At 41.4% G+C, this 21,865-nt stretch overlaps 1 protein-coding gene across 4 annotated transcripts in view; it reads left to right on the top strand.

Moving 5' to 3' along the window:
• The window catches only part of DGKB (diacylglycerol kinase beta), a 411,208-nt gene that overhangs the window by 284,147 nt on the left and 105,196 nt on the right, over positions 1-21,865 (top strand). For all 4 annotated transcript variants that reach the window (XM_075214066.1, XM_075214064.1, XM_075214063.1 and 1 more), the window contains 2 exons: positions 5,642-5,732; positions 18,745-18,940. In XM_075214066.1, coding sequence (XP_075070167.1) covers positions 5,642-5,732; positions 18,745-18,940 — 287 coding nt within the window. The remainder of the gene's footprint in view (positions 1-5,641; positions 5,733-18,744; positions 18,941-21,865) is intronic.

The raw sequence follows: 21,865 nt of genomic DNA, 5'->3' as shown, positions 1-21,865 counted from the left end.
AAGGCTAAATTTACCAGTTGAGGGCTCAAACTCTTGACCGTGTGGGTTTTTATTTACCAGAGCCTGTGTTTGGTCATGGACAATTGTATGTCGCATTTTCACGAGTACGGAGAGGCAGTGATGTGAAAGTGCAAGTTATGAATACTGCCCTTCAAGGAAGACTGATTGAGCACAGCGATAAGGTGTTTAGCAGAAACGTGTATCGAGAGGTTTTAGAACAGTAAGACGATGGAGATTAAGGATGTGGCGATGAAGATGAAGGATGAGGTGATGGAGAAGAATGATGAGGTGGTGACATGTGGACAAAACCACTTTAAAAAAGGGCGCTTACGTCGGGAAGTAACGCTCTTCCCCTGAGAAGGACTGGCCTAGCCCCAAATGCATGACAAGAACCTTTTTAACACCTTAAGTAGCTTGATTTGACTAGAATGCATGAGTATCATGAACGGGTTAACTTGTATATATATATATATTCTCCACCAGAGCTCTCTAACATCACTGACCACAGGCCTATCACTCGCCTTGCACCTCTATTTAAACCTGATTGACACCATTAGGGTGCCAGAGTATCAGGTCTTTTTCTGCTTCCAACATTCCACGTGTTATTCACCTGCTATTGACCTCCTGTTTGACCTGGCGTGTTCCTTGACCATTCTCCTGGATCCTCATTTGGTTTGCTTGATTTTCTGGTTTGACTGCGGCTACTCTGCCTATTCCTTTGGATCTCCCTCGGTTCTGTGTTGTCCAATTGGCTTGACCTGGATTGTCCTGACCACCCGCATCACTACTACACTGGTAACTGTCCTGGATAACCATGACCTGCACACCCAACCTTGGTGAATACCGGGGGTTCATTAGACTCCGCACCTCCTTGTACAGTAGTGTTAGTACCAGTTAGTAGTTCCATCCAATTCAAAATTCTGACACAGACTTTTCATAAGTTATAAGTTGATTCAGTGTGTAAGCATTTCAATGTAATGTTTACTTTGGTTAATATTTACAAAATATAATTGGACTAGGAACTTGGCAAATAATAGGTAATTTCACAGAAATACAGGGATAATTGCATTTTTATATATGTAGTGGATCATCTGTTCATGGGCCTCCAAAGAGAGAAAGAACAGAGAATGTACTTGCAGTAGTACATTTTATGGGGTTGGCTACGTTTTACCACTGATGAGAACTCCGATATGCTTGACGCCTACAAAAAAATTCTGATTCCACAAAAAAAGAATGCAATATAAACAGACTTACCTGAAATCCGAAGCCCCAGATTTCCGATGACACCAACATGCAGACAGGCTGTCATTCCGAAGACACAGGTCTCCGGCACTTCAATACCATTCTTTATTCATGGCTGTGTTCTTAGGCAAAATTGTGAGTGAGCCCACTCCCTTGGCTTAGAAGCAACCCCACACATGAATGGTCTCAGGATACTTTACTGCTGGCATGACACAGGACTGATGGTAGCGCTCACCTTTCCTTCTCCGGACAAGAGTTTTTCCGGATGCCCTAAACAATCTGAAAGGGAATTCATCAGAGAAAATGATTTTACCCCAGTCCTCAGAAGTCCAATCCCTGTACCTTTTGCAGAATATCAGTCTGTCTCTGATGTTTTTCCTGGAGAGAAGTGGCTTCTTTGCTGGCCTTCTTGACACCAGGCCATCCTCCAAAAGTCTTCGCCTCACTGTGTGTGCAGATTCGCTCACACCTGCCTGCTGCCATTCCTGAGCAAGCTCTGCACTGGTGGTGCTCCAATCCGGCAACTGAATCAACTTTAGGAGAATGTCCAGGCGCTTGCTGGACTTTCTTGGGTGCCCTGAAGCCTTCCTCACAACTATTGAACCTCTCTCCTTGAAGTTCTTGATGGTCCGATAAATGGATGATTTAGGTGCAATCTTACTAGCAGCAATATCCTGGCCTGTGAAGCCCTTTTTGTGCAAAGCAAAGATGACTGCACATGTTTCCTTGCAGCTAACCATGGTTAACAGTAGAAGAACAATAATTTCAAGCTTCCAGTCTGTTATTCTAACTCAGTCAGCATGGCAGAGTGATCTCCAGCCATGTCCTCGTCAACACTCACATCAGTGTTAATGAGAGAATCACTGACCTGATGTCAGTTGCTCCTTTTGTGGCAGGCCTCAAATGAAGTGAGAATGTTGTTTATTGGATAAAGTTCATTGTCATGGCAAAGATGGACTTTGAAATTAATTGCAATTCATCTAATCATTCTTCAAGACATTCTGGAGTACATGCAAATTGCCATCATAAAAACTGAGGCAGCAGACTTTGTGAAAAATAATATTTGTGTAATTCTCAAAACTTTTGGCCATGAATGTACTCACTCATGAGAAGATATCATGAATGGTTTAGCACTAGCCAGCTGCTTGTCACTCTGCAATAATCAATTTAATGTTGTGGTAATTTTAAACTATTTTAAAGGATTTTTAGGTCCTGTGATTATTAAATAATATACACACTAAATATAATGTTATACCTAGACTTTTGGGGCCCTGGATAATATGTTAATATACCGCTATCCTTATCCTGTGTGGAATCAGGAAGTTAGCGTAGCCCTAGGAAATATTGTGAAAGTAGCCTCATCTTTTAGGCAGGATTAAATCACCTATAACATTAGGTGGCTGGTCCTGTGGGAGGGGATATTATCCAAGAAGCACAGCAATGTTCAGGCTGCCCAGAGCAGGACACCAGGTTACCCCTATGTGTATTTAGTCATTGAATATCCAGGATTGTAGACTGTACATTGTTGGCAGGGTTAATACTGTTGCAAAAAACAAATAAAAAAACAACAACAACAAATTGGGGGGAATGTAACTTTGGTTTCTGATTACAGGTTATTAACAAAGTGCAGTATATCCAGCAGTTTCTAAATCATACTACAATTGGTTTTCATGCACAAATGACAGTTATCTTTGTCAGAAGCAAAAATACAGATACAATCTTGTTTCATTTTAACATGCAAATTAGGCTGCAGATTTGGTTTTGCATTTGTACATTGTTATGCGAGGGACTTGGTGCATCTCTAGTTACTATAGTTACTATAGGTATTTGAACATTTTGCACTTTTTAGATAAGTAATTGTGATTCCTTAATGACCGTCATGAGTAATAATGATCATGTTATCTCTCTGTCCTACAGGGACTAACTACAATGTCCTTTTCCATATGTTCTCACTGCTTATTGCAGTAACAATGTCTTAAACACTTGCTAACAATGTGAGTTACGTAGTTATAGATTATTTTTAGCAACTGCTGTTTTTAATAAATATATATACTCATTACAAGAGAAATGACACATTACTCAACCACGCAATCACACATCAACATAAATAAAATGCATATAATGATCCTAAACTGTCTGACAAGCCAACCATTAAAAATAATATCCCTAGACAGCCAATCAGCTGTGATTTATATGATAGAGTACTGTTACCCAAAGTAAAATTTTCTCTATTTCAAAAGAAAGTAAATAAATAAAAATCTACCACTTCTTTTACGATTTACACCCGACCTCTCCAAAATATGAAATCATACATCTCCACAATCACATGTTTACCTACTAAATCTTCAAGTTCTCCAGAGATGAGACCTTAGGTTTAAACAAAATCACTTTCTGATTTTTCTAATATTGATTTCTAACCATTTTCAGAAGTTGCTCAAAGCTTTTTGTCATAATTCTGAAAAAGTCCAAACAACCGCATTCCCCAAGTCACTGATGGACATTTCTAAAACTGGCTCTCTCGCTGGCTTTAGTGGACCCCATAGATATTGCCCACCTTTTCACTAGTCCGAAGCAGTGGGTATATTTGTCTATGAATAATGCTAAGTGCAGACTAATCTTTAATATTATACGAAAAGAGTATAATAGCACTGTTTTAGCCAACATACTAATATTGCAAACCAGTTAAATAAATAAATAAATAAATATGGTGCTGTTTTTAATAATGTGCACTAATCATTTGAGACAATGCCTCAAATTCCCTTTTAGTAACAATATATGATTAAGTTCACTTTTTTTTTTTATAAAACAGACATATTCAGCCCCCTATTCAGTACTCCCAGTAACTGTACGATATTTACGTAGTATTCTGCTGCCTCGGCTAGCTGGTGTATATGAGTATTCTAGTAGCTGTGTGTCAATTGCCCTAATTGGTTGTATGCTGTAAAATTAACACAAAAATTAATGCCACAATATTTTATGCGATCAATTGCCCGACAAAGAATACATTAAAATTTTCATAAAATAATATACATATGTATTGAAACTAAGCAGCAATGTTATCATCGTCATGTCTTTATATAGCGCTACTAATTCCCCAGCGCTGCACAGAGAACTAACCCACATCAGTCCCTGCCCCATTGGAGCTTTCAGTCTAAATTTCCCAACATACACACACAGACAGAGAGAGACCGGGGTCAATTTTGTTAGCAGCCAATTAACCTACCAGTATGTTTTTGGAATGTGGGAGAAAGAAACGGAGCACCCGGAGGAAACCCACGCAAACACGGGGAGAACATACAAACTCCACAGAGATAAGGCCATGGTCGGGAATCAAACTCATGACCCTGGAGCTGTAAGGCAGAAGTGCTAACCACTGAGCCACTGTGTTAATATAATTGGTAGGCAGTGGAATTACCTATGAAATTATTTGTGTGTAATGGTTCAGGATGGTTACCCAATGGCGTTATGAAATGCCGGTTACAACGCATGTCAAAAGGTGATTGTATTTCAATGCAGTGAAAGAGCGTTTGCTCTTGCGGTTGGGTGTGGTTAATGGAGGACATTCCATTGACCCGGATTGCATTCACTTGACATGATCACACGTAAAGAGTAGGTAGCGTCCAAAAAGATACAGCAGCACCGCAAATGCTCCCAAATGCAGGTGTATGTATGTGCTTTATTCTCATAAAAATTTACATGCTTATACTAGTTTTAAAAATGCTGGTAAAAACATACTTCTAACGCCAGTGTATGTGGGGTCTAACAATCACATACAGTACAGTACAGCTATTAGTTTTTATATAAGTTAAATAAAAATGTATGCCGAGCAGACATATATAATAGTTTACATAATAATTTTACATAATAGCTAAAATTGAAAACAACAGTTTGCTCATGAAGTATTATCTTCATTTCATGCTAATTTATGCTCCTTGCATTTCTTGTATTTTTACCTTGGTATCTTATGTACGTTGTCTCTTGTTGCTCAACATTTTATGCTCTATTTCCCCCAAAGTGCAATGCAAAATTTTGTGCCACCATATAAAGAAATGATATAATAATAATAATAATAATAATAATAATAATAATAATAATAATAATAATAATAATCTGATATAACTATATATTTTTATATAAAATGAATATACATATGTAACATTATGTCATAAAAAGGGATTTTAATACTGTATATTTTTCAGGTTGAATTGTACCATTTGATATAATTTTTTGTATGTATAAATAAAACAATTATAATGACAAGTGGACAAAACAAAATGTTACAAAATGCAACGTTTTTGAGTTACTTCCATTGTTTTACTCCAGATACCAAACAAATGTACATGGGTGAAAAAAAAATCAGAGATTAAAAAAACATAACTTATTTTTTTTTTACTTTCAGAATGAAGAATAAATTTTGGTATTTTGAATTTGGCACATCTGAGACATTCTCTGCAACTTGCAAAAAATTGCACGAAGCAATTGAAATTGAAGTAAGTATATGGCAAGATCAATTGTTGTATTACAAGAGGTAAACTGTACATTACATGGTATGAAATGGCACAAAGGTAATATTAGAGTAACTGGTTAGATTGAGAACTTTGTTTCATGCATCAGCGTTATAGGTGCCTCACATCACAATTCACATGCAGCCCTGTCCTCACTAATACATCACTCATCTCCTGATATACTCTGTGCTGCTGGGGGACCCTGCTCCTTACACTATATAACTCTCAGTCTGTAGCTTCCTGCTGCCTCCTTTCCCCTCCTCACATTATTATCCTGCTTCTGTCACATGCAGCCCTGTCCTCACTAACACTTCACTCATCTCTTGATATACTCTGTGCTGCTGGGGGACCCTGCTCCTTACAGTATATAACTCTCAGTCTGTGGCTTCCTGCTGCCTCCATTCCCCACCTCACATTATTATCCTGCTTCTGTCACATGCAGCCCTGTCCTCACTAACACTTCACTCATCTCTTGATATACTCTGTGCTGCTGGGGGAACCTGCTCCTTACAGTATATAACTCTCAGTCTGTGGCTTTCTGCTGCCTCCATTCCCCTCCTCACATTATTATCCTGCTTCTGTCACATGCAGCCCTGTCCTCACTAACACTTCACTCATCTCCTGATATACTCTGTGCTGCTGGGGGACCCTGCTCCTTCCACTATATAACTATTAGTCTGTGGCTTCCTGCTGCCTCCATTCCCCTTCTCACATTATTATCATGCTTTTGTCACATGCATCCCTGTCCTCACTAACACATCACTCAACTCCTGATATACTCTGTGCTGCTGGGGACCCTGCTCCTTCCACTATATAACTCTCAGTCTGTGACTTCTTGCTGCCTCTGTTCCCCTCCTCACATTATTATCCTGCTTTTGTCACATACAGCCCTGTCCTCACTAACAAATCACTCAACTCCTGATATACTCTGTGCTGCTGGGGGACCCTGTTCCTTCCACTATATAACTCTCAGTCTGTGACTTGATGCTGCCTCCATTTCCCTTCTAAAATCACATTTCTCTCAACGTTTTAATTTGTTAATCAACACACGTCTCTACAAATGGGGCATGATCACGCCATGGTGGGGTGTTTGGCTGCGCCACATTGTGGCGTTTCAAGTTCCCAGTGGTATGTCTAAAGTTTCTGAAATGCTGGACTGTCTCTGCCCTCCTCCCCTGATTTTAAAACACCTATGCCCGTCATGACCTTCCGGAAGTCAGGACACTCTCCTAAAACTGGGACTATTGGGACACTTGGGAGGTATGACATCATGACTTTGACTCTTTCACGTGTAGCTCTATCCTACCTTATACAATAACACAAATGGACAGGCCATGGACTCCCACAACAGCAGTTAACTGTGCTGCCGTGACATACCTCTTGTGCTTCTGTGAAACCTAATTAAATCCACCTTACAAAAAGTAACACCAAGAAGACACTATCAGAAAGGAAAATCAGAATGATATTCCTAGAAATGCCTTTTGTACATATTTATTTCCCAATAACTAGTAAAACACTGTGGGCTACCTACATTCGTGAGATGTTTGTTCTTTTAAAACTTTTAATTTTCCAGGTATGACTTCCTGGAGAACTAAGCAGTGGACTAATGAGATAACAACACAGGAATGAACAAATGATAACATATACTTTCCCCATACTTTTACTTTATTGCACTTACCAAGAGTTATCTTACCTAAATGAATAACGGCACAAGACACTTGTTTGCCAAATGGACGGTCACAAGTTTATTTGAGAATGGAATTAAAAATGGTGGCAAATAAAAGCAAGACCAATCAGCCGTGAGCCATTCCCAGAGATACTGAATTCTATTGAGCTAAAACATTCAGACACTACTAGGCGGTGGAACCCGAACCTACCCCATTTTGGTTCACTAGCTGGGTCCTGCCTGACCAGGCAGTACCCCCTAAATTTCTTGACACCCCTTTCCTTATAAGTCTTCCCCAGCTGAGCCCCTCCCTGAACCCCTATACTCTTTGGCTAATAACACATAACCAATGTATATTAACTCAAGTTAACTCTTGCTAAATTCTTTTTCTTCCTATTTTACAACCTGGGGATCTATAATGCATCGAGCCAATTTCTACCCTTTGTCACCCATTCGTGTTTCACAATATGTAATACTATCACATGGACTTTAACGTTAGTGACCGACATGTTCAGCCACACACAACTGAATGCTCTAATGCAGGGGTCAGGGAACTTTTTACTTTTTACCCCAAAATATATTTAGATACACCAACGTTGCCCCCTTGATTTGAAAGGAAGGAAATTATTATTATTATTATTAATTTTTATTTATAAGGCGCCACAAGGTGTCCGTAGCGCCGTACAGGGACAAACAAATTACAATACAATGGGAGACAGCACAGTACAGTAAACAGTAAGCACAGTAACTCAATAAGCTCAATGCACAGCTAGAGAGGGCGGGGAAGGGGGAGGGAGGATCCGCAAATGACGGGGCCCAAGAAGGAGGGTGCGGAAGACAGGGAGACCCCCAGGGGGGAGAAGGGAGCGAGAGAGGACGTGGGGTGGAGGACTCTCGAGAAGGAGGGCTAAGTAGCTGGAGAGCAGAGTTAGAAGTGGGGGAAACAGGAGGAGAGATGGTCCTGCTCAGAGGAGCGTACAATCTAAGGGGAGGGGTGGACAGACAGAGAGACGCAGGGGAGAGAGGGAGAGTAGGGGAACGGAGGCAGAAGATAAGGTAGGAAGTTAAGTGGGAGACAGAAAGGCTTTAAGAAAAAGGTGAGTTTTTAGGGCCCGTTTGAAATTGGACAGATTAGGGGAAGTTCTGATGGAGGGAGGGAGCTTGTTCCAGTGGAGGTGGGCAGCGTGGGCGAAGTCTTGGATACGCGCATGGGAGGAGGTTATAGGGGGAAGAGAGGCGACGGTCAGAGGCAGAACGGAGAGGGCGGGATGGAGCATGAATAGAGAGAAGGGTGGAGATGTGGGGCGCAGTGGAGTTGGTGAGGGCCTTGTAGGTGAGTGTGAGGAGCTTAAAGAGGATTCTGAAGGGGAATGGGAGCCAGTGAAGGGCTAGGTAGAGGGGGGAGAAAGAAGAGGAGCGGCGAGAAAGGAAAATAAGCCTAGCGGCAGTGTTAAGAACAGATCAAAGGGGAGCGAGATGAGAGTGGGGGAGGTCAGTGAGGAGGAGGTTGCAGTAGTCCAGGCGGGAGATGATCAGAGAATGAATAAGGCATTTGGTGGCATCTTGGGAGAGGAAGGGCCGGATGCGAGCGATGTTACGCAGCTGGAAGCGACAGAATTTAGCAAAAGAGAGGATGTGGGGGCCAAAGGAGAGAGAGGAGTCGAGGATGACACTGAGGCAGCGAAGTTGGGGGACAGGGAAGATAGAGGTGTTGTCGACAGTGATGGAGAGGTCAGAAGGGGATGAGGTATGAGAGGGAGGAAAAACTATGAGCTCAGTTTTTGGCGAGGTTGAGTTTGAGGAATCGAGAGGACATCCAGGAGGAGATGGCAGAGAGGCAGGCGGACACCCTAGAGAGGAGGGAGGGAGAGAGATCAGGAGAGGAGAGGTATAGTTGAGTGTCATCAGCGTAAAGGTGGTAGCTGAAGCCAAAGGAGCTGATGAGTTCACCCAGGGAGGAGGTGTATAGAGAGAAGAGTAAGGGTCCCAGAACAGAGCCCTGAGGGACCCCGACTGGAAGGGTGGACGGGGGGGAGAGAGACCCAGAGGTGGTGACAGAGAAGGATCGGTGAGTAATGTAAGAGGTGAACCAGGACAGGACTGGGCCGGAGAGGCCGTAAGACTGGAGGGTGTGTAGGAGGATGGGGTGGTCAACGGTGTCAAAGGCTGCAGAGAGGTCAAGGAGAATGAGAAGGGAGAAGTGGCCCCTGGCTTTAGCAGAGAGGAGGTCATTGGTGACTTTAGCCAGGGCAGTTTCAGTGGAGTGGAGGGGGCGGAAACCAGACTGGAGACGATCAAGGAGGGAGTGTTCAGAAAGGTAGGAGGTGAGTCGGCTGCAGACGAGCCTCTCGAGAATTTTGGAGGCAAAGGGGAGAAGAGATATGAGGCGATAGTTCGAGAGAGAAGTGGGTCGAGATTAGGTTTCTTAAGAATGAGAGATACGAGAGCATGTTTGGAATCATATATTATTTATTATTGGAATTCAAAATTTTATTGAATCTATTCAAAATTTCTTTGAAAGCTTCAACTTCAAAACTTCAGGTTTTGGAGAAATGATGTTGCTTCATTTTTGATACGAGAGCATCAATATTGGGGCATTTTGATGTCAGAGCAATTTGGATACAGTCTTCAGCATCCAATCGATTTCTCTGCTTTGTTTCTATGTTCGTTAGAGTGGAAAATTCTTGTTCGCAAAGGTAGGTTGTTGCAAAAGGCAGCAACTTTTTGACTGCCTCCTCGTGTGCAATTCTGAATGTCTTTGCAGCTGTTGACATCCAAAAATATGACAGATCTGCTTTGTTTTCAAATACAATACGTGCTTCATTATTGCATCGAAGCTCAAGAAGTGCCTCTGCCAACCCTTGAGGCTCTTCTGGTACAACAGCAATTTCACATTTAAAGGGGTCTACAATCCAACTGACAGCATGTGAATCGGCAGCATTACCCCCAGGAATTTCATTGTTATCCCATTTGGGGTAATTTACCCCTGTTCCCTGACCACTGATCTAATGTTTGTGGGACTGTTAGTGGAACTAACTGTGAGAGACAAATACCAGACATCAGTCATTAGGTTTAACCTCACGTAACATGGAAATCATTCGCTAAGCATCGAGTGCACTCAGAAATCATATCCATGTGTATGAAACACATTGTCATATTTTTTGCTTTTCTTGCTGTCTGGTTTATGTACCGTTCCAGTTACTGAGACTCTGTGATAGAAGGTCCCATATCTATATTTAGAAAATGATGCTGCTTGTCCTTAAGATTAAAACTTTCTGAAGTCCTATGCTGAAGCTTTAGCCATTTGAGATTTCTTTGGATGCGTGGAGAGAGTTTGAACACTCAAAAGCTAAAGACACTGTAGATAGAGATATTTTTTATGTGTGTGTGTGAGTGTGCATGTGTGTAACAATGTATCACAATTATACATCCTCTTTAACTTAGCAACACGTCCATATACATCGCCGCTGAGGATTTTAGAAGATCCTGTATGTTCCTCTCACCCCATCATCACCCCTTTGCCACTTGTCACTGGTCTACCAAAAGTGCACACTAATCTTTGTGTGCGTGGTGTTAATTAGAGGTCCTCTCGCTAATTGTGAAAACTAGCTAGTCTAACCAGTCACAATTGGGTTCTGATGCAGAGTCGAATAATTGTCTCATTGTACCCCCCGCTGTGCTCAATATTGAGTGAAAATAGCAGCCGATACCATTCTCACCCCTATTCTCTGCGCCTCCACTTATTTAAATGATTTCAGCCGGTTTGGGGACTCCAGACCTTTATAAATTAACAGCAGGAAAATACCAAAGGTGCCAGATTGCATATTTATTATCTTTTTTGTGTGTAATACTTAAATATGTATTATGAAGTGACTGACATAAATTAGGCAGATTTCAGAATCCACAGGCCGTGGCTTGTTGAGGACCCCATGCTGTCTGACATTTCATCCTTGTCAAAGATCAAATTATTTTAATTTAGGCTGTAAATTATAAGGAATGAAGACTTCTTTGTGGGAATTCCCTGCGGTAATCTGACTTTTGTTGTTACTGCTGCTTGTCAGTGTGCAAAAAATATAATATGCATGCAAATAAGGTTAGAAAATGTGTACTATCTAATTATCCAGCCAGTGCATTCCACTTGAAAACGGTAGGAAGCTTGACACACAGTATGTGTTTGATTCATTGAGGCCTGCAGGGTATTTACACAAGATTACTTTTAATTATGAAATTAATATCTCTTTATCTGAAATGTATAGAAGTTAGCACAAGCGTGAGGAGAATTTCTTTATCAAGCGATCTCTATTTCACGGCACAAGTTAAATAAAAAATCGGCGCTAGTTTAACAATAAAGTTATTCTTTTGGGCTGGATTAACGCAGCCAAATAAAATTGCCTCGTGGTCAACGTGTAATCCGACCGGAGTTAAGTGCTGTTTATGGTGTAATTTTAGACAGGCAGCTATGATATGATCTGAATCTGTAACAATGAGCATACAACCTTTAGGAAATAAGAACTATATATTATACAAGTTAACCCGTGCATGATACTCATGCATTCTAGTCAAATCAAGCTACTTAAGGTGTTAAAAAGGTTCTTGTCATGCATTTGTCGCTAGGCAAGGCCTCCTCAGGGGAAGAGCGTTACTTCCCGACGTAAGCGCCCTTTTTTAACGTGGTTTTGTCCACATGTCACCACCTCATCATTTTTCTCCATCACCTCATCTTTTATCTTTATCGCCACATCTAGCCAGATGTCTATCCAGACACAGGGATCTCTCTCAGCAGTCCTGAGTATCACACTCCTCTCGCTCTGTCACCCCCGGCAACTACCATCCACTCCCCACTGTCACCCCCGGCAACCACCAACCACTACCAACTGTCACTTCTCCTTCAAGAAATATATATATATTTTTTTTAAATCTTTATAAACACTTTTAACAATTAACAAATTAAATGAACAAATTAAAAACATCTTAGTATACCAAATTTCAGCCCTTTCTGAGTTTTCTTTTCCACACAAACTAAGAATTTAGTAGGTCAGTCTATAACTCCGCCCAGCAGGTGGCGCTGCAGCAAATTTCAGCCCTTTCTGAGTTTTTTTTCCCACACACACTAAGAATTTAGTAGGTTAGTGTATAACTTCGCCAAGCAGGTGACGCTGCAGCTTGGTTTTTTTTTTCCACACACAGACACATGCCACTAGGCTTTTATATAGTAGATATTGTTGCAGACCACAAAGTGGCTGCCTGCATACAGACAAATATTGAAATGACCACTGTATTTAGTCCCTTGCGTTGTTCATTCTAGATAAGCGTAAAACACCCAATTTTCCTTCACCATCAGTAAATGTTTTCAAATATCAATAGTGCATTAAAACTATCTATATATCCTATAAACCAATTATTAGTAGCATTTGTCTGATCACCAGTAATCAATAAACACCCACCAGGATGGGTCTACGTTCTTGGGCACCTCCCTGTCCTGGCACACACACTGTGAAGCCCAATGGGCACTTCACCGCGCAGGCGTGCAAGAGGCGCAAACGAGCATGCATAGAAGAGGAACCACCGCACATGAGTTGCTCTCCAATAAGCCCGCTCTTTCTACAGTAACATGGAAAGTGGAAGAACCCCTGCCAGCCTGTCAGCGCTTTACTTACCAATCTAAGTGTTCTGCCCGCCCTCCGCACTCACTTCATCATCACCATTTATTTATATAGCGCCACTAATTCGGCAGCGCTGTACAGAGAACTCATTCCCATTAGTCCCTGCCCCATTGGGGCTTACAGTCTAAATTTCCTAACACACACACACACACACACACACACACACACACAGACAGACTAAGGTCAATTTGAAAGCAGCCAGTTAACCTACTATTATGCTACTAGTATGTTTTTGGAGTGTGGGAGGAAACCGGAGCACCCAGAGGAAACCCACACAAACACGGGGAAAACATACAAACTCCACACAGATAGACCCCAGTGCTGTGAGGCAGAAGTGCTAACCACTTAGCCACCGTACTGCCCATTTGTATCACTTTATTGAGTGACCTTGGAATGAAGTCACAACTTCTATGAACAAGGTAGTTACATCATTATAATAAAGCAGACTAAACAGAGGCATGTATTCTGCACTTGATAACATTTTAGAGAAGCTTCTATGCTCTACCTTCCGTCAGCGCTATTTACTATTAAATTATGTATATAGTAGGGGAGGTAGACCTATATGAAGCAGTAGGAGGAATATACTTTAAACAGTCTCTAAGTTGGTGTAATTGGGATACATTATGGTCCTGATCCACCAAAACCAGACTTGTTTATGGTGGTCCTTAATATTAAATTCACTGGACAGTTTTGAGTTTTTAACCATTTCTATTAAAAAAAGAGTTTACATTGGAAAATATCTATTAAATATCTCCTATACTATACAGAGTTTATGTCTAACTTGGAGATGCATTAAATTGTGTTTTCACCTTAATGTAAATCATGATGGATCCTTGCTGATCAGTGGAAACAAAGTTTACTGGTTTTCTATTATCGTTGCCATAGAAGAGCTTTACTAGAAAATCTCTCATTGCCGGGAGCTCACATTCTCATGTCTGGTTGGAGGAGAATGCATGCATCTCTAAGCCGCATTATATGCATGCACGTGTGGGCCATGCTACAATGTACACTACATCATCATCCCACACAGTACTCACACCAACACTGTGCTACAAACTGCAGAACACCAACATATACACTGTGCAAAAACCCTTTCTACGCTGCCACCTCACACGGGGGCATTATTGGGTCAGTTACCACCGGAGGTCACTGTCGTGTATCCCCTCCCTCCTCAGACTCTATGTCAGTCAGTGACGCATAGGATAGAAAGGCCACAACTGGGCAGTCGGCACCTAGTAACTGAGCCAACCTCTCTGGGACTAACTAAGAGTTCAACTTTGGGTGTTTCATATCTACCTTTGTACTATACCAGTCACTTGCTAAGTGGGAGATGAGGAGGGAGTTAGGTTGTGTTCACTTTACAGGGCCTCACTAGCATAAGGCGGGGACAGACTTTGGGGGGGGAAAGGCAGAATGTATTTGTTATGTGCAGTTTGTACAATAATTCCCAATATTTAGCTTCTTCCCAAAACATTGTGCACGAGACAGCTTCCTGTGTTCCATAGGCAAACAGATGGGGGTTTCCTAGTGCCTGGAAACCTCCCTCCAAGCCTGGGGCACTGTATAATTGAGGTGGCTGGACTCTGCTCCCGCTTCACACGGCTCTGCTTGAAAAGGGAGAGATGTGTGCACCTAACAGTAGTGCAAGCAGCATTGCCCATGTATTTTATGGGGATAGGAAGATTTGGAGAGCAGCCAAGCACTATCTAATATTATAGCCCGCCCCCATGCATGCTGGTCACACCCACTGGCGGTGTGGTGTGCAAATCCCCTTCTACAAATCCTTCGTTTGTCCCTGTGTTCATCTTATTACAGTCACATTCCAGTAGGCTGGATACCAGGGGTAGTTATCAGGTCTGTGACGAGGGGAGGGGGCAATATTATTAAACTTGAATGACAAAATCCTTTAGAACCATGTTGTCCTACTGAATTGTAGGGAAAAAAGAAAATCATCTGGTGCTGTCTAGTGGAAACTTGTACGTATATGATCCATACCATATTTATACATATTTACCTCTGTCTATCGTCACACTGTTACCCATGGCAGTACGGAGCTGCAAAACTGACATTAATGTGCATCATCTCTTCAACCCTTTCATATGTTTTATTTATGCTACAGCTCTGGAATAGCTCATCATCTCTTATCAATAATACTAATGTATTGGGAGATTGAGGAAGTAACAGTATTTCCTTGTTGAACAGAACATTCTGTTGAACATTTCCCTAAATGCATCTCTAACTATCAGAATTCTTCCTGGCGCTTTGATTACAATGATCTTCAGTCTATAATTAACCTGGTATTCAGGTGTGTTGCTGTTCATTATGTGTTATGGTTGCTGCTGATATTTAAAGGACCACTCTGCTGCAAAAATGACATATTCAGCTAAGACGCAGAGAGGTTAAATATACAGTTCAGTGTTTCCCCCAACCTGACCTTGGACGGGTACATTCTGTGCCCCTCTGTCCCGCTATCCATTAATAATCTCTCGCTTATAGACACGACACCAAGTAGGGGAGAGGGTATGGCCACAGCCTTTCATTAATAAGGGAAGGGCTGTGCAGTGCAAACCAAATGCATCCACCGGACATGAATAATATGCCAGTTAATATAAGATCCAATGGCCACATTTACTGTGTACAATCATCAGGCCACCCTATGGCCTGTCCTGGTGACAATCCAGAACTGGGGTATAATACCGTTAGTTGAGAACCCCTCCCCAAACATAACCGTGTGGTTCAACTCTAAACCTTTCTAACTTGATTTTTGGTTGTCTCCACATGTTCTTTTGGAAAGAGGGGGAGGTGAACACGACTATATACCTTATTCAGTACTGCCAAGTACTCTAGCGATACTCCCCATTTTACTAGCTCCTGGTAAATAACACTATACTATTCACCATGCAAGGATTCTCTTATTCACACGACACGGCGAGACCCGTGGCAGTCTCCATGCTGTGGTCATGATCTTCGGGTTGACTCCTAGTGGGGGATTTCCACTGCAGCTATGTTAAAAAGTAATGTTTTATCTCCCCACTTCATTACAGAGAGCTGAAGCTCCTCCAACATATTTTTGACAGTGTTCTAATGGGATCTAATACTGCACAGAAAGATGAGGATGCAGTTATTTGAGCTACTGTTACATCACTAGCCCTGGTGGGCATAGTACATCATTAAACTTAGTAAAGCACAGACTTTGTTGTATTATAATGACAAACAGTTGCTTTACATGCTTATTAAGTGCTTGAAGGGACATTATGCTAACAAATGTCTGTGAAGATACCAGGTTTAGTTTTGGCCCGCTTGCATGCACTTAATGTTGGCTGGCCAATGAGACGTACCTTATGTGCCACGTGATGCGCCCGCTACCTATTATGGGTTCTAAGTCAGGCAACAACAGTTAGAAAGTACAACTGTACATTTATTGTGCAAAAATGCAAACGCTAGAAACTATATACCAGGCAGATTTACTGGCACACTCCCTCTCCCTTACCCTACTAGCCCAAGAACACAACCGCAATCATCTTAGTTCTCTTGTCCCTCAATCCAGGTCATTAGGCCAGCTATTCTCACCTCTACCAGCGTGGTAGGAGACAAGCTCAAGGTCTCCCTGCTCCTGCAGGTTCACCGAGCAACAGGAATCAAAATATTTTCTCCAAGAGCGATAACAAGTTTCTCATTCTAGCTGAAGCCAAAACTTCAATGTGTGGACTGCTCCAAGTAGACTACAACCCCTCAGCCAGGACCCTTCCTTTTTATATCCAGTTTGGTTCCCACAGTCATGGGTGCTGGACCAGGGTGGTCTTGAATAGAGGACCTCACAGGTATTGGCAGCTGTCATAAGAGCGTTGTTACTGGGCTGTCTTTCCATAAACCCACACATCCACAGCCCTCCTGCTGGTATGTCTCCGGACTGTCTAGCTGGTCACAGCCAGTACAAGGGGGGGTCTGTATAAAGACTTAGTGACTCACATTTTAAACCCTTCCATTACTTTTCCACAGAATCTGGCTGCCAACTGGTTAAGACGTCCTGTCTCCTGGTGGGACAGGGCACTGCAGCCCCTCTGTGGGACATGTGACAAGTACCCTCCCTGAAATTACCCAGAACTCACCTGGCCACATAAAATAGACAATAACAAAGTCATATATGATACAATCAAATATAAATGCTAATGGGGTACTTTGAATGCGTTAAAAATTGATATCATGTCCTCCATATTTGGTGGCAATGCCCCAAGCTTGCCCCATTCTGGTTGGAACTACGGAACTTTGCGTCTCGGATTCTACAGATTGACATCCCAATTTCTCCCAGGTTTTTCCTTCTCCCACTTGGGATTCCATCCGCAACTAAACATCAAACAAAAATGTTCCGCCACATAGTTTCTGCAGCACTGTGTCAAATTGCCACTAATTGGAAACAACCCTCCTCGCCTACTATTCAGACCATTATTAATAGAGTTTGGCACTCATACAAAATGGAGTTTATGACATGCATACTGCGCAATACCTCTAAATCATTCAACAAAGTCTGGGAGCCGTGGATGTCATTTTTTCAAATCCAAATTCCTTTTGCTCTATGACTCCTCTAAAACATTCCACTTGATATCCCCTCTCAACCTGCTACCATCCCCCGCCCCCCCTGCCTCCCCCCCCCCACTTCTCTTCTACCTCTTGCTTTGCTTTCTTTTTCTTTTCTTCTTCTGGCGGCCTGCCACACCGCCTCCTAATCTATCTTGCCCACTTTTCTCTGACTATCCTCTCTTTTCTGTCTCTTCTTTCTTCTATTCTTATAGTTAAAACTTGGTCAATATCAAAACTCTTTTTATTATGATATACAATGATTGTATTAGTCCCTGAACATGCATAACCTGATTGTAACAGATTTTGTCTTGGACTGATGCTCATTATTGACCTTCTCAAAAATAAAACTTTAAAAAAAAAAAAAAATTGATATCATGGTGGTGTGGTGCTATCCTGTTGTAAATGTCGGGGAGATTACATGAATGAATAAGTGCCACATGTTTTATTTGTCTTCACAATATTTGACAGAAGAGATAATGGAGGGGGTGCAGGAAAGATAACAGTCCAAATTATATTAAAGGTACATTTTGAGGTTTGTCTCTAACATAAATATAGAAGACCCATGTAGTTGTTCATTTTCCTTTTTTGTTTGCTTCAAGCTGTTATCAATGGGCAATGTCATGATATTACCATGGCAACCACTGTCGCATGACAAATGATGTAATGTACAGAGAGACTTGGAAACTAGCAAACTCCCCCCCACACCACATTCTTCACATGACCTCTGGGGAGTCTGGTGACTGACTGTCTCAGAGTACGAGCTCAAGTTACACTCTTCTGGGAACAAGCAGAAACCAAATGTTTCCAGTTAAGAGACACTTCTTTACAGTGGCAGCCACATAAATGTGTCCCACAAAGTTGTTTTGCAAAGGTAACAGTAAGTTATAGATAGAGCCTCCTGGAAAAATGACTTCAGCTTCAGACGTGTCTGTGGGATTGCACCTTTAAGCCGCAGTAGCACAGTCTCCATGTAATATAACAGCTGGGGGTGTATAGATCCTAAAAAATGAAACCGATCATCTATTGGATACTTTTTGCAAATTGTTGACATTGAAAAGATTGTGAAAGATAACGTATTTGTTCCTTGCAGTGTGACGGCATTCAGATGGACCTGGGGAATATCTCCCTGGAAGGAATCGGTATTCTCAATATCCCGAGCATGCACGGTGGATCAAACCTCTGGGGGGAGACCAAAAAAAGGAGAAGTAACCGAAGAACTGAAAAGAAGACCCAAGACAAGCGGAGCACAGTCACTGACGTCAAAGAGCTCAAATTTGCCGTACAAGGTGCAGTAAGTCCTGAATAATCTCATTCAATGTAACAAGCGCTGCTATTTTTGAGAAATCAATATTAAAATGAATATCACATAATAATGTATCTACCAGTGAAAAGATAAATGAAACCAGTAATAATCCTAAATATACAATTATGGAAGCTATTATTTAGAATGCACTGTACTAAGGGATTTTGTTTATAAGGGAGTCACTTGGAGCACCAGGTCTAATACTAAATTACATTACAAATGTACCCAACTTTGTTGATATCCCCCCTTATTAAACTATTTAGTAGTGCTCCTCACAGTTACTGCAGAAGACAATTAGGGAGTGCAGCGGAGTGCCTCTGGAATGGTTGTGTGGGGACTCCGCAGCAATGTAACCTCACAGAGTTTGCCTTGCACCTGTCACGAGATGCCGTGCTAATTACAACGGCTCCTGTCCTACCAAAGGTCACCTGGTTTTGGTCCCGATTGTTTAACAGACAGCCGGGCTGCGTGGTTGAGACTACACTCACATGATTGCAGTCTTCTATGTGTTATCAGTGGTGTGCTCCTTGCTCACCCTTCTGATTGGCCCTTCTTTACTTAAAAGGTTCTAGTGTCCTTTGCCTTGTAAATTTCTGTGCTGCTCTGAATCTGCTGTTTGATCATCTGTTATCTAAACTTTTGGCTTGTTATCTGAACTATCCTTGTTGGCTACCTGCCCTTGACCCTTTGGCCTTTATACCTAAACTACCCTTGTTTCCTGTGAGCCCCTGACTCTTTTGTCCAAATTGAGACTCTCCCTGTCTGCTTCTGACCTTTTGACCCCTGGCCTGGCTCTGGTTGGTTCTTGCGCTCCCCCCTGAGTAGCGATCCAGTGTCCCCTATATAAACTTTTACTACTGAGTGTAAGTTCTGGGGGCATCTGAGTAACAGGGAGAATATCCATCTCTACGTGAAAGACAGCTGCCATAGGTGAAGACCTCTGCTGCAGTATCTGTTCTAAAAGCTTATACGGTATTCGGGGGAGCCGTAAGAACACCCTAGAGAGGTGCGCAGGAAAATTGGCAATGTTGGGTTCCATAGTACTCGTTGTGATACAAAGAGTCACTGACAGAGAATTCATTTATTTTTACTTACAAATATGGAAACCATTTTATTTCTATCTGTAGTAAGTAATGTGCTGTGATATACTATGAAGGTATAATGTAGGAAAAAGCTTCACATGTTGGACCTTTTAAAGGCAATCATCTCATCTACATCCATGGTTGTTACACACCTGAAGAGAGCGATGTTATGTTGGTGTGGTTATTGGCCTCACAGTGAACAAGGCTACAATCATTATTCCAGGTCTTAATTACAATGACCAACAGGCAGAGACTAAATATGAAAATTGTGTAAAATGTGTATATTTCTTGTACTGAGTAAGTTCCTGGCTCATTGTGCAATGTTTTCATGTGTGACTTGCACCCTCCATGGACCTTACATACTGCCTGTTTTGTCACACAATCTTGTCACAAACCAGTTAATATAATACACTTGTACATTTCTGGCACCTATTTTGAATACAAACATCACATATTTTGCTGTGATTTTGCAGAGGACATTTGGATCATTTTGACATGTTTGCAAAGTCACATGTAATGCACACAATCTGAACACACACACACACACACATATATATATAAGAGAGATAGATAGATAGATAGATAGATAGATAGATAGATAGATAGATAGATAGATAGATAGATAGATAGATAGGAGATAGATAGATAGATAGATGTGAGATAGATAGATAGATAGATAGATAGATAGATAGATAGATAGATAGATAGGAGATAGATAGATAGATAGATAGATAGATAGATAGATAGATAGATAGATAGATTAAATTAGTAAAAGTTGAGCTTGATATTTATATCTAAGATCAGTTGACCCAATTTTAAACGGTCACCCATGCTGCGATAGGGACCGCAATATCTGTCCGTGAGTTTTTCTATAAAATGAGATGTATATATACATATATATCTATACCTGCTGTAGACGGGGCACTTTTTTGCACAGCAGCAATTAAAAGTCACAGCAGTCTAATGCTATGGGACAACTAGACTCTGTCAAATACATCTGACAATCCCTAAGTTTAGTTGACTTACAAACAAATATCAGTTTTCTCTCTCTATGGAGGATTTCAGCCTCTTTCCCCAGGTAATGAGAGAGACTGACTGAGTAAACTGACACATTTTGTAAAGTACTCCTTGCAGGTGAAAGTATTAATTAGCCTGCTGTCTGAATGGAGGCCCTCCCTCTCTCTCCATTCACTCCAGGGAACCTTTGATCCGGCTCTCACTTGAGCAGAAAGCTGCTTGAAAGATTTCAATACCAACAATTTTCCCTGGATTTCAACGTCTAGGTTAGAAACCTTCTACTTACATACAGCCCATAATTAATTTTTGCCAGTGTTTGAGTCACAATAATATCTATCTATCTATCTATCTATCTATCTATCTATCTATCTATCTATCTATCTATCTATCTATCTATCTATCTATCTGTGACTTCCTATGATATATGCATGATATTCTGTTTTTCCTCTTAAATCAGGGTATTTCCATTCTTCACTGAGGTCCAGGGGTCAACAGGGAATTATCTCTTCATTGTTCTACAAAACAAACTAGAGGTTGTGAGATTCCATTCTATGCACAATAACTCTGAGAGATTGGGAAATGGTAACAGTGTACCCATTTACATGGATAGTAAAATGTAACATCTGATTGCCTTTCGGAGAGATGTAACAGCCTGAGAATCTGCCAAACATTTCTATTTCAGTCTGGTGTCTCCGCTGCCTCTCCCCAAAAACCAAGGTTATTGTGAAACAGCATAAATGATATACTGATCTTCATATACAGAGCACATTGTGTTTGATATCATTTTTCAATTGTATACATATAGCCAA

This window comes from Mixophyes fleayi, chromosome 5 (genome assembly GCF_038048845.1).
Source record: "Mixophyes fleayi isolate aMixFle1 chromosome 5, aMixFle1.hap1, whole genome shotgun sequence".
NCBI lineage: Eukaryota > Metazoa > Chordata > Amphibia > Anura > Limnodynastidae > Mixophyes > Mixophyes fleayi.
This window is presented reverse-complemented; position numbering and strand designations above follow the sequence as displayed.